Raw genomic sequence first — 14,940 nt, 5'->3', positions numbered from 1 at the left:
TCACCAACGTGAGTCACCCAATCTCCATTTCTGGCTATAAAACCCCAAACATAATCCTCCATCCTCTCTCGTCCCTCCTGCAAAGCCACAGTGGCCATATGTTGCTGATGGTGACAGCAAATGAGAGAAGGAAACTGGTTCTCCTAGTCTCCTGTTCACGAAACATGCTATGTCCTAAGAACTTGACAAGTGATATAGTTTATACCCTTACTAAAACAGTTTTGGTGACTTGGGTAAAAACAAAACAAATATATTTACAAGCTAACAGCTAAATAGATATTAAGGAGGATAATTCAATCATGGAAAATGTAATTGCAAACAGATATTACACCATGCTATCTTTTGCAGGCAAATATAAAGGAGAAAGTCTGTTAAAAGGAGTCATCTTCGGGCCTCCCCTGGTGGCGCAGCAGTTGAGCACTGGGCTGCGAGCTGCCTGCAGCCTCTGCAGCGCCGGTTCGATCCCCGGCCACCAGGCAAGGGTCCCACATGGCGCAACAGACCCCTCCTGTCCTGCCCGCTGCTCCCCTCGGCAGTGTATTTCATCAATCTGCCTGTTCTGTTGCCTGCTCTGGCTCTGGTGAATTCTCTCACCCTCCTGCGCTTCTGACTGTACCCAGTGCTTGTATAAATAAATAGATAAATAAATCTTTAAAAGTGAAGTGAAGATAAATTTCACTGTGAAGCTAAAACTTCTCTTTCAAGATCACAGTCTGTTAAAAAAAAAAAAAGGTAGAAAGACGTGGTGTTACCTTATGAGAGAAAAATTTAGTTTGAAGGAGGCTGAACATAAAGGAAAAGGTTGAAGGGGTTTTCATTTTCCTTTTATAAAGTTTAGAGATTTGTTTGTTTTTCCCTCTTTTTAATAGCAGGCACTCAATGTAAACTCTGTAAGAGAAACAATTTAATTAAAGGATTGCAATTGTATGGGGAATATAAAAATAAAATTTATTAATTAAAAAAAAATTCTTGTATTTATGAAATGTATTCAATGTAATTAATGACACTTTATCAATGACAGATTTAAAACTTTTGCCTTTTTATGTAATTATTGATCCAGATAGGTACAACCCAAAAGATACACCGCAATGTCAATTTTGCAGGGCAAGGCATCTTTCTTGACTAATTCTGCCACCTAGTGGTGAGAAGAAGCAATGCCACTTGTTTAGCTCAACCCTTTTTCAACATTAAGTCCCCTCCACCAGCAGGCGGGCTCTGAGACTAAGTGCTTTTATAGACTCGTTCCCTTCAAAGTATCTATGATGACAAAACCCTGCTTTGTAGCACAGGTAGCTGAAAATGCCATATCTTTGTAATTACATTTTTATTTCCTTATCTCCTTCCCTAAACTGTAAACCCCAAGAAAGTGGGGTCCATATGCATTTTTGCTCCCCAGTCAGTTATAGGCCAGCTTCAGCACAGTCCCGGCACAATGCCTTGCACAGGAGAGCTTGATAACATTTAATTATTAATCAAGACATTAATACTCTGAAAGGTAATCATACCTGAATTAGTGCACAGAATGGCGTGTGCAATATCCTCCCATTTGCCTGGGGTGCAAAGATAAATGCGTGTGTATTCTTGTAAGTGAATAAAAATAAGGAAATGAAGGAGCTGTTAATACTGATTCATGTCAGAAGAGTGAGCTGGAGGTCTAGGTGGTGCACACATTTGTGTACTCATTTGGGAACCTCATTGGTATATTATTTCCCAAGATAAAAATATAAATCACAGCAATGAGGTAACTACTGCCAAACAGAAAATGACTTGCATTTTTCATGACATAGGGAGAAAATGAAATTCCAGAGGCATTTTATAGTTTGTATTTATTTCATGACAATTGCATGTATTTCAGGTAGACAACAGGATGTTCGATAGCCATACCCACAGTGAAATACATGATTGCTACCGCCAAGCTAGCCACCATGCCTTCTTATATAATTATCACTTCTGTGTGTGTGGAGAGAAGCTGAGATCTGCACTCTCAGTAAACACCCAGGATAAAAGACATCATTGTGAACTATAGTCACTACGCTATATGGTGATTTCTAGAGTTAGTTCCTATCACTGAAAATTTGTACTTTTGACCAGGATCTCCTGATTTCTCCCTCTTCCCTGCCTCTGGTAACTGCTGTTTTACTCTTATCTTCTTTGAATTTGACATTTCTAAATTCCCCAGAAAAATGAGAATATGTCTTTCTATGTCTGGTTTATTTCATATAACAAAATATCTTCCAGATTCAGCCCTATTGTGAAATACAGATTCTCCTTCATTTTTAAAGGAAATATCTACATATATACACTTACATGCATATAAGAGAAATATATCCTATTTTATGTTACCCTCAGCAATGTCATATCTTATCGTTTCAGAACACCCCCCACCCCCAAGCTGGTAGAACATTTACTCTGCTCCTATTTGCTCTGCTAAGTGTGTGAATTTATAAAGTTTACAGCTATAAGAAAATGCATACAACATATCTGCATAGCCATAGCCATCCAAAAGAACTATTTCTCAGAGGGACCATCCAATTTCTTTAAAACTGGAAAATAAGAGGACAAAGTAAAGTGTCATTATTCCCTGCACGCTCAAAGCTACCCCTTTCCCCCTACTGGCTTCATCAGAAAGTGCCAGGAAGCACTTTTTGAAAAGTTCTCTGTTTTGGAAAAGTTCTCCTTTGACGATTTATCATGAATAATCTGACATGAGCTTATCATAAAATGTGACAGCTATTTGAGATTTCTTCCATTTCCTTCCTTCCCTCTGCCCCTCCTGTCTCCCTCCCTCACTTCCGTCTTTCATTTTTTTTTGATGAGCAGGTATCATGATTCCCTACAAGGAGTGAGAGCTCTCAAGGCTGAGAGAACCAAGTCCTTAGGATTTGTGCCTCTAACTCCAGGACCTTGCACTAAAGAGTGCCCCCTCCAGGTTACTTCCCTCACCTGACCAAGAAGGGACTCACCCCAGATAATCTCTAAGGTAGTTTTCACTTCTCACCTTTGTCACTCAGAAAAACTATATATGAATCTGAAGCTTCAGCAATCAATAGCTAACTCTTCAGAGAAACGCTAGGGCAGAACGCTAACAAGCTACTCCTGCCAGGGAGTGAGGAACTCCCAAGCCCCCAGTGGCCGCTGCTTCTCTTCCTAACAAGATGCCTTGGGTGCCATTAGGGCTGATTGGGCGCCCAGGGACTAGTCATTACTAAACTTGGAAGAACTTACTTGCTTCACTCCTAAACAAGTTTCAGAGGAATTAATTAACCCGGACAATTTTAAATAAGAAAACTTCATGGTTGATAATTGCTGTTCAGCTCTGGAAGTTGGTTCCTGTTCATTGGTTGCTATCCTGTCTTCTTACAAAATAAAAACAGAACAAAATAAAAACTTATTCTGATTCTGCATTTTTGTCAAAGTCAGGAAATGAATTTATAAAAATCTGAAGCTGTAGGAAAGGCTGGTCTCTGCTGTGTTGAAGAACACGTGTCTTGCACACCATCTTGAACAATTTATTTTAAAATTCATGGGTTTCAGCTCCTTCAAATAGAATAACTGGTAAATAGTAGTACCCATATTGGAAAATTAAATAATACTCATCATGTGCACAGAAGTGTGAAATACATAGTAATTGTCATTAATGAGTCATCACTGTCTTTCTTAGCCAGGTTGTTGCACCAGCTCCTGCACGTCCCCCCACTTCCAATCACAATTCATTCCTGACTACCCTACATGAAACCATCTTTTCACTTGAGGAGCCCTACCTGTTACACATAAGTCTCTTAACTAAAGGAAGGATTACCCCCTAAATCCCCACTGACCCCCTGTGTCTATTTATATCCACATTCGCACACATTACTTCACAGCTCCGATAGTCCCAGTTAAGTCAGAATCCTTCGCCACATCATGATTGTGCCATTCACCCCACCTGGCATCTTGCTCCCCATTATTAAATGTCCAAATCCTACCTTCACTGCCAGGCTCAAAGGTCACCTCCTCCATGAAACCATTTCACTGCCCTAATCCAATATGGCCCCTCCTTCCTCAATTCTTTCCTCTGGTTCTTCATCAAATAAACTATGTTTCTTATAGATATCATATTCTCCCATAAAATTTAGTCATTTATATATTGACCATGCTTTAATTGATTGATAATGTCTTAAAGACAGAGACTATATCTCTCTGATTATTTTTATTAATTATGATGATAAATATTAGCAAATCTGTATACTAGTTTAATAATCCTCATCTCATCGTTGGCAAACAGTTATAATTCTTTTTTATTAATGAGGAAAATGAGGTCCTTCTGGAACTAAGGTAGCTTCTGGAAGTCATGAAGAGAGTAACAAATTAAGTCTTGAAGTCAGCCCTTTCATTTCCTATCCATGGATCTTCCAGTGCAATGTTTTCCTAACCTTTCATGACTGTAATCAATTGTCCTTTGTCAATCTTGCCAGTGGTCCCTATGCTCCAGACTTCCCAAGTAACTATTATATATTTCCAGAGTATTAGTTATATCTAAATTTTGCAAAACAAAATTGTCAAAATTATAAGTATTTAGCACCCCCATCTGCTGCCCTAATTCCCTATTCTGCTCCTTCCCTTCACCTTCTACACAGTTTTTCCTGCCAAGGGGTTTACTGCTCCCAGAAACTCCTAAGAGCTTTAGAAGCACCTTATCAGGGACAAAATTTGTGGCACATGGATCTCACTTCTACAACCAGTCAAATCAAGAAAAGGGGCAGGAGTGGCGAATACATCTTTACATAGAAATCGTAAATTAAGTGCAAATATACTTTAGCAACACAATATTTTAAGCAGTGTTATTAATAATGAATAATAAATAGGTTAAACAGGCTGTTTCTCACATCCGAGCTGCAGTTAAAAAAAGACAGTTGCTTAGCAATTGTAAACAGTGCTGCTATAAACATAGGGGTGCAGGTGCTCTTTGGAATTGATGTTTCTGTGTCCTTTGGGTAAATACCTAGGAGTGGAATTGCTGGATCATATGGAAGCTCTATGTTTAGTAGGTCCAGAAATCTCCACACAGCTCTCCACAGTGGTTGGACCAGTTTGCACTCCCACCAACAGTGCAGGAGAGTTCCTTTTTCTCCACAACCTCGCCAACATTTGTTGTTGCTAGTTTTTCTAATATGTGCCATCAACCCAAATGCCCAAAAATAGATGACTGGATCAAGAAGATGTGGTACATATACACCATGGAATATTACTCAGCATTCAAAAAAGATAAACACATGCAATTTGCAGCAACATGGATGGAGCTGGAAGGGATCATGCTCAGCGAAATAAGCCAGAAAGAAAAAGAAAAATACCGGATGGTCTCACTCATAGCAGGAATCTAGAAAACTTAAATAAGGGACCAGGAAAAAGAATAACTATAAGAAAGAAAATATCAAAATCAACAAACAACTATGAACCAGAGACACTCTATGGGGGGTGGGGGCCGGGGAAAGGAGGGATTGGGGTCAAAATAAGGGGGTTGTAATTGTATGGGGAATATAAAAATAAAATTTAAATTAAAAAAAAAAGACAGTTGTCATCCTTAAAGGGACAGTAGAAGAATTAAGGGGACCTTCTGAAGGGAATTCCAGGGTACTTTTGAAACATACTCTACTCAACATAGAACATTTGGAACAATATATAACTGTAGACAGAGATTTGTTTTTAAAGTCCTAAGTGGTCCTGCTGCAGCTATTAGCAATCTTAAATTTCCATGAAGTGATATTATTTATTTTATAAAAGTATCTAAAATCAATTGTGTAACTACTATTATTATCATCCTACTCTATACATGTTGTTAAGGAATGTAGGGGCAGGAAGGGTACAGGGCAGGTTTTCTATGATCCTATGCACATGGGTAAAGGAGAAGTCCTGGAGCCCTCGGTGGCTTTTTAGGCTGTTATTGTCATTTGATCAGGTACACCGCCAGCAGGGGTGCCTTGGGGCCAGGAGGCTGGCAGGCCTCCTAGCCCCACGCAAATCTTCACTCTTTCTGGGCTCTCCTGCGTTGTCTCGGTGGCCTCCACTTTTCTGCTGGTTCTCTTCTGGTCTCTTGCTTGTTCTCCTTCTGGTCTTCTGCTGGCATCCACGTGACTCCTCCCTTAAAAGCCCAGGCTCAGCCCAAGTGAATCCCACCTATGCATACTCCAGGTGTCCGCCCTTCAGTATCCATGTAGGACCACTGGGATCATCATCAATCCTAATGGCAGGAGGACAAAAGAGCCTGACAATCATTTACCCTAGACAGACGCTCAGAGAGGTTAAGTGACTTGCCCAATTTCATACACCTAGAACCAGTCAAAACTTCGTCAATATTTAATATACTGCTGCTCTAAATATAAATGCGTGGCCCAAACACACAACATTGTTATATGATATCACAGCCCTCCAAAATTAATTTTTAGACTTTTGAAAGCTTTTTCAAACCTATTGTCTTAAAAGGCTTTCCATTCCTAAAGGAAACCATACAGTTTTATGATCGATGAGCTGATGCTGCCATCTAGTGGCAAAATTTAGCATTTTACGAAGGAACTCGCCGCGTTTCGCTAGGGATGTGCCTCCCTTTGTTTGAATTCTTCCCGTATTCGCTGAGAAAATGCCTCATTTAACTCATTTGGTAAAAATCAAGCGATGGGGAAAATAAAAGATGTGCAAAATAAAAATATTAAAAATGTGCAATTGTGCATGGGGTAATTCCTGAATTGATGCACAATATAAAATAAACCTTGACCCTAATGTTCTAAAATACTAAATATATAAAATTAGTAGTTTGGCTGGGTCGCTACATGCAAAAGAATGAAGCTTGACCACCACCTCACACCATACACAAAAATCAACTCAAAATGGATTAAAGAACTAGACATAAGACCTGAAACCATAAAATATATAGAAGGAAATATAGGCGAAACACTACGTGATTTGCACATCAAAGACATCTTTACAGACACATCACCCAAAGCAGTGATAGTGAAGGCAAAGATAAACAGCTGGGACTACATCAAATTAAAGAGCTTCTGCACAGCAAAAGAGACAATAACAAAAACAAAGAGAAACCCCACCAACTGGGAGAACATTTTTGCACCCAACACTAATGATAAAGGACTGATCACAAAAATCTGCAAAGAGCTGATGAGACTCAACAACAACAAAGAAAATAATCCAGTCAAAAAATGGGCAGAAGAGCTTAAAAGAAACTTCTCTGAAGAGGAAATGCAAATGGCCAACAGGCATATGAAAAAATGTTCAACATCACTTGTCATCAGGGAAATGCAAATCAAAACTACCATGAGATACCATCTTACACCAGTGAGAATGGCACATATTAAAAAAACTAGCAACAACAAATGTTGGCGAGGGTGTGGAGAAAAAGGAACTCTTCTGCACTGTTGGTGGGAGTGCAAACTGGTCCAACCACTGTGGAAAGCTGTGTGGAGATTTCTGGACCTACTAAACATAGAGCTTCCATATGACCCAGCAATTCCACTCCTAGGTATTTACCCAAAGGACACAGAAACATCAATTCCAAAGAACACCTGCACCCCTATATTTATAGCAGCACTGTTTACAATAGCTAAGCTTTGGAAACAACCCAAATGCCCAAAAATAGATGACTGGATCAAGAAGATGTGGTACATATATACCATGGAATATTACTCAGCATTCAAAAAAGATAAACACATGCAATTTGCTGCAACATGGATGGCGCTGGAAGGGATCATGCTCAGCGAAATAAGCCAAAAAGAAAAAGAAAAATACCGGATGGTCTCACTCATAGCAGGAATCTAGAAAACTTAAATAAGGGACCAGGAAAATGAATAACTATAAGAAAGTGAAAATCAAAATCAACAAAAAACTATGAACCAGAGACACTTTTAGGGGGGCGGGGGCGGGAGGGGAGGGATTGGGGTCAGAATGGGGGGCTGCAATTGTATGGGGAATATAACAATAAAATTTATAAAAAAAAAAAAATTAGTAGTTTGGTTTGTTTCTCTTAAAAGAAGCCAAATGGGACAAGAGAAAAGGAATAGAAACCTTTTCCCGACTATCTTCCAATTTTATTCTTTTAGAGCACAATCTTACAAGTCAAGCCAAGAGCCAAGCAAGGAGTGGTAAGAACATTCTCTTCCCACTTTCTGTCTCCCAAAGAGCAATTTGTGTTTATTTGAATTTGGCTTGCCTATATATGATGAAAAATTCAAAATAGCAGTAACTCTTAAAATTATTTAAAGTACTTTATTTTCTCTGTCATAAAACCAACCTGGAAGAAGCTAAAACAAGGCTGATAATGACTAATACTCAGTGTGAGAGATTCTTATGTTCCCTCACGCTACAAGGTGACTGCTGGAGATCAAGCCATTAAGTCTGCAATCCAGGTCACAGGAAAGAGACAGTAGAGAGAAAAATCCTAGGACATTTCACAAGTCTCCCCCATACATGCCAGGGCTTGGTCACAAGTCAACACCCATCTACAAAGGAGATTGATTTCAATGTGCCCAGAAAAAAAAAAAAAAAGACATGTATTAATGGAGGATAAACAAGAAGGGATGTCTCATTACTAGCTTCTGCTGCCGAAGTAAAAGCAACTCAGTTGGCTTCATTTCTTCTCAGCGATTCTTTTTTCTAGGTCATCTCATTCTAATGATGCCATGACTGAGCTATCTGGGGATCTGAGTGAGGATCTGAATCTATGGGATCCAATCCCATACATATTAGCTGCATGACCCTGCCTCCATCTACAGATGTATGCCATCCTATTACACCCTTCTATTTTCATGGCAGTACCTGGTTTGTCTTTATTTTCAAGCCTTTCTCTCCAGTGGAATGTAAGCTCCAGGAGGAAGAATCGCTCACTGCCTTGTTCACTGCTTTGTCCTCAGCATCTGATGCCTCCTTATGCCAACTTAGGAGCATCGAGTATGCATTTGTTCATTCAATAAATTATTTTGGCAATCAAAAGTATGGTGGAGCATTACGGGTGTTTTGGTGGTGGGCATGGGATGGTAACATATATCTGAAGCGCTATGAACCTGTACCTTTAAATCACACACAGTGTTGTAAAGCACTGTTACCCCCAATAAAATAAAATACAATTTTCTGAAGTAAAGTCAAAGGAGAAAAGTCCTTTTGAGAAGAATATTTATTAAAAGATAATTTATTATAAAATATTTAGGATTTCTGATTTTGGCTAAAATAATAGCATGGAATCTTTAAAGATAGAAAGATACTTTTTCCATCTTTGAAAGAATATAGAAAAAGATCTAATGCAGATGATCTGTGCAAACAAAACTATATTAAAACAACATGTGGTTTTCAAGATCCAAGATCCCATTGTCTTATAAAATAGATGATCTACATTTACATACTTCTGAATTCTTTATTTACCATACAAATAAATATACATGTATAGAAAAATACATGAAATATGTATATTAAAATCTCCTCAGTTTTTATGTGGAACAAGTTGGAATTACATATGATTTTTATCTTCTTTGTGTTCTACTTTCTAAATATTCTATAATGATTTGAAATCTTTGCCCACAGAATATGTTGTTATAATTTTTCCTAGGAAACAACATCAATATTGTAAAGCTTTAGGCATGTATAGATTATAGCCTTACCATTTCGAATACTTTTTGATTCAATGTAGATATCAAATTATATAATAACCTAAGTAAGTTGAAACATCCTGCCAATTAAAAAAAAAAAGTTATGACTCCTCATTTTTTTTTTAAAAAAGTGGTAAAAGACAGTAAGGAAAGTAATTTCTGAAAACTGCAGGAGGACACAGAGTCTCTTACCACACCCAGCAGGATCTCTTGCTAGGTTCCAGACAGCACCATGAGATTGCCTTCAACTCCATTATATTGGACTCTGGAATTGCTCACTTGAGAGTCAGTGAGATTGCAGTGACTGACGCATTATCCCGAATTCAGATGCTAAGTTACATCTAAACGAGTACAATCGCCCACTCCTTGGACCAAGACCCTTGGCAAAAGTACAGTGTCTACACAATAATCCCAATGTAATTCAGAGAACCTTGGAAACCTGAAGACTTGGTAATACCGTCTTCATTCTAAAGGTTGAGTTCTGCATCAAGAGATATTTTAAATGCACAGGGACTTATGAGCAACTCTGTATCTCTGTTCTTGACCAGTAACTCTCTCTTAAATTGATTATAAAACCTTCCTCCTTTGAGTGAGCCATGAGATGTGATGAAGCTTATCATGAAAGTCTCTCCAGATAAGTGTCCCATACATTTCTCTTATCACTACTGTTTCTCAGGTCTATGATTTGGATCAATTACTGTTAAGAATTGAGTGGTCACTGGAAGACAATGGATGAATTCCTTGACCTTGCTCTTATAGAACTACTCCTCTCCCAGATTGCTTCTGAGATAGCCTGCCATTTCACTCATGCCAGGGAAAACATTGTTTTAACTGTTGCATATTTTTTCTAGTATAATCATAGATAGAAGAGGTCAGATTTGTGAGTGAACCCTCAGGCACTAAACTTAGAAATTAGATAATTTACCACCAAAAAAACTTATTGGGAAGGGGCATGGGACAAAGAAATGCTCTAGAATCTTCCTTGGAAACAGAGGTCTGATAACAAGACCTTGAGGAAATGCATGTGGTACAAAGTCAAGATGAAGAAAAATCTCCTGGAAGCAGAATTTGACTTGCTGAGTACACTTAACTTTTATTATGCTTTTCCTGGGAAATGAGAGAATATGGGTGTGCTCCAAAATGGTGGGATAGTGAATTCTGATCAGGCAGCCATATCCATCCATCTAGAAGCTTTGCTACATGACCTAGAATGATAGGAACAGACCTAGCCCTCTGCCTTGCATGGAAGCTCATTTTCCCCCCATTTTCTAGTGTGGATATGAATTTAGGTCCTGAAAAAACTCTCCCTCTTTAAAGACGCCTATTGGTGATGGGACATAGGTCAAATGATTCACTCTTTTAGAGAAATACAGGAAAACTTGCAGGACTAAGTAATAGATATAAAAGAAATTCCCATCCAGCATCAAAACCACTAAATTGAAAAGAGAAGCCTGTGTCGTATAGCAGGAGAGTGGATTCCAACCATGGCAGGAGGTAATAAATCAAGAAAATGCAGATAGTTGGGCAACTAAGTGTGCTGTAACTCCAGGCACAGCAGAAGGAGTAACAATCCAGATGTCGGACACATGTATAGTCATTATACTATTCTGATTCTAATGCGTAAAACTTCCATAATTAAATATTTTAAGTAAAAATATGTTGGGTGAGGTGTCAGAATATTTGATGGTTAATAGTAAGGAGAAGTCTCAGAAATGATACTGGAAAATAATTGGAAATCAATATGTGTGAGGAAATATGATGGTGTTCCTAAATGCAGTAGCATAAAACTTATTTCCACTCTTATGACGTGGCATCTATCCTATTGTATTGTATTGTATTCTTCCAGTCAATTTTATTTCTTTTAATTTGGAAAACACAAAAAAAAGACTAACATGAATATAAGATAAATTTTTCTGCATTTTAGTTTGCCTCTGAGTTTCTAATACCTATTGCCTCTGATATTTAAAAAAAAAAAAAATTTCATTCTCTATTTTCCATTTTTCACAATTTCTCTATTAAGCTATCCTTTTTCTTTTATCTGAGAGAACCAGTTAAAAGCTAGCTATCAATGTAATTACTGGAATAACTGATGGTTCAAATATATAGAGAGGCATTTGGAAATTATTATCAGAGGCCATCACTTGGTGAAAGAATAATATAAGATTTCTATTGTTGGGCCTCCCCGGTGGCGCAGCGGTTGAGCGCTGGGTTGCGAAGCTGCCCGCAGCCTCTGCGGCGCCGGTTCGATCCCCGGCTGCTCCCCGGCCACTGGAAGAGGGTCCCACATGGCGCGCAGACCCCTCCTGCCGCCCGGAAGTGTACTTCGGTCCTTCTGCCTGCTCTGCTCCCCGCTCTGGCTCTGGTGAATTCTCTCACCTTCCCGCGCTTCTGACTGTACCCAGTGCATGTATAAACAAAACAAACAAACAAATAAATAAATAAAGCATGCCTCTATAAAAAAAAAAAAAGATTTCTATTGTTAATGTTGTTAGGTTTTGCTTGATTGTATTTCCTTTTATTGTGCAATGATCATGACGATGTATCTTTCAAATACAAGAATAAAGATACTATATTAAATATTTAATAAAGATTATATCTTGAATATATTGAAAGAAATATGTGGAATTCCTTTAGTTCAAAAAATCACTTGTTAGCTAAGTCACCTGTTCTGTTTGATATTTTCAATTCTCTTTTTATAGGGATGGGGGCATATGTATTAGTCCAATGGATGTTCCCTGGTGTGGATATTTACATTGCTCTAACTAGTAGGAAAGTATTAGTAGCTAGGAGGTTCCAAAGTTATTAGATGCTACCATATTCCTAGAAATGAAGATGTTTCACGGAGCCAAGTGGCTCTGAACCTATGGGTCACTGGGGACTTTTATCATCTCCAAGGACATCCTGAAATGAAGCTTAAGGAAAAGAATGAGTCCTGAAAAAAATGTCATATAAAAGAATGGAAGGATGTGATCCCCCAAATTCTGTTAATTATTTAGAATCTTTCAATGATATCCAGATAATCCAAGCAAGTCTGGAAGCTTTACCTTTCATCTATCTTCTACTCTAGGTGGGAATTTAACTTCCTAAGCAAAACTTCCTCCTGGAGATGGTCCTTAGCATGGCGGCTTTCACCTCTTTATTTCTCAGGCTGTAGATGAGGGGATTCAACATGGGGATGACTGCTGTGTAGAACACAGACACCATTTTATTGAGGTCCAGAGAGAAAATGGCACCTGGCCTCACATAAATAAAAAAGAGCGTCCCATAGAGGATGGACACAGCAGTGATATGAGAAGAGCAGGTGGAGAAGGCTTTGCGCCGCCCCTCTGCAGAGCGGATGCTCAGGATGGCGATGAGGATGAAAAAGTAGGAGATGATGATGGTCAAGCTACTGACAATTAGCACAGCTCCCGCCACAATGAAAACTAACAGCTTGTTGATCCGGATGTCAGCACACACGAGAGAAAGGATGGGGGACATGTCACAGAAGAAGTGGTTGATGACATTGGAGCGACAAAAGGGAAGTCTAAAGGCAGCTGTGGTGTGCGTCATGGTGTTCAGGAACCCAACAGTGTAGGGTCCAACCACCAGCTGGATGCAGAGTCGCCGGGACATGGCCACCGAGTACAGTAGTGGGTTACAGATGGCCACGTAACGGTCGTAGGCCATGGACGCCAGGAGGAGACACTCGATGGCCACAAAGAACCCGAAGAACCACTGCTGTAGGATGCATCCCACGAAAGAGATGGTTTTCTTTTCCGCAAAGAAATCAGTGAGCATCTTGGGACCCACAACTGATGAAAAGCAGATGTCCACAAAGGACAGGTGGCTGAGGAAAAAGTACATGGGCGTGTGAAGGCGGGAATCGATGCGAATGAGGATTATCATGCCCAAGTTTCCTGTCATAGTAACGAGGTAAAACAGTAAAAAGAGCAAGAAAAGGAAGACTTGCAACTGAGGATGGTACTTTAAACCTACAAAAATAAACTCTGTGATACTTGTGTAGTTTTCATCAGCCATTGATTAGTTTGGGTCTCTATAGTGAGAAAACAGAGAATTAATACTGCATACTCATGTACATTTCTTAGAAAACTCAGACTGGCTTCTGGTTGCTTAAAGATGATTGGGTTAAGACAGCCATTAAATTACTTGGTAAATTTTAGAAAACTTCAACCAAAATCTAAATATAATTTTTAAGAAAAGAGTAATCTATGAATGAGAAAAAAATGTTCAAACACAGCCAAGATGATTTCAAAAAAGACAAAGCAAAAAGATGTTCTTTTCAGATGTCAACAAATAAACTATTATAAATAAGGTGGTGTTAATAGATGAAAAGATGAATAGACAAGGACAGAAAAATTGCAAAAACAAGAAGCAGACCTAGGCATAGATGCCAACTTAGTATGAATAAATGTGTTACTTCAAGCAGGAAAGTAAAGATGACTTACTCATTAAAAAAAAATTATTACACTATTTGGATGACCATCTGAGAAAAATAATATTACAATTCTACCCCCACAGTCCTTAAGGTAAAAAAATCCTAACTATAAGTCTATGACAAGAAAATACTAAAGAATGGTATGATTTGCTGTAAGAATGGTCTCGTAAGCAGGACACAAAAGCTACCTGAAGAAATAGTTGGAAAATGTTACTATATCATAATTATAAATGAATGGATGCCAAAGTACACTGAATATAAAATTAGTATACACATACTGAGAAAAAACATGAAAACATAAGTTACAACAGATTTTAAATCAGAATACTCAGATAATTACCACAAATCATCAATTAAAATAACACTCACAGCTATGACTAGCAAAGATACACAATCATGTGCCAAAAAGACAGCATTCAGTAGCTGTAAACATGAAAAACTGCTTAACTCCCAAATAACCTTGGATGCCAGATTGAAATAAAGACATATTTTCACCCACAAATTGACAAAATATTAAGAAATATGAAAATAAAAAGCTAATGAGGCTGTAAGAGGAGATGTCAACCACTCACACTGCAGGGGGCTGGACCTCTAGAAAGCATTTTTTTTTTTTTACTGTCTCTTGAGTTTTTTTAAAAAAGAACAAACCTGACCATTCAGAAAATCCATTCCATTTTATCCTCCTGAGGAAACACAGACTGGAAAAAACATAATGTTCCTTTCACCATTGTTTAAAATTGAAATTCACATAGATAATCTCCAAAAGAGTAACAGCAAGTTAAACCTTAGCATAGTCATTATGTGGAATACTATACAGGAGTTTAAAACTGGGTACTTCTACAGGTGCAAACATGGTTATTTTTCCAAGATATAAGAAGG

General features: G+C 38.4%; 1 protein-coding gene across 1 annotated transcript; it reads right to left on the bottom strand.

The window, feature by feature from the left end:
• Positions 1 to 12,698: 12,698 nt before the first annotated feature.
• LOC311170759 (olfactory receptor 5G9) lies at positions 12,699 to 13,643 on the bottom strand (the record flags this gene model as incomplete). Its single annotated transcript, XM_084233184.1, has 1 exon — positions 12,699 to 13,643. One exon carries the CDS (start codon positions 13,641 to 13,643, stop codon positions 12,699 to 12,701), a length of 945 nt encoding a protein of 314 aa, XP_084089310.1.
• Between the last annotated feature and the right edge of the window lie 1,297 nt (positions 13,644 to 14,940).

Source organism: Talpa europaea (assembly GCF_964194135.1).
Source record: "Talpa europaea genome assembly, chromosome: 1".
In the NCBI taxonomy this organism is placed as follows: Eukaryota; Metazoa; Chordata; class Mammalia; order Eulipotyphla; family Talpidae; genus Talpa; species Talpa europaea.
The sequence above is the reverse complement of the archived record's forward strand: the minus strand, read 5'-3'. Positions and strand labels throughout refer to the sequence as shown.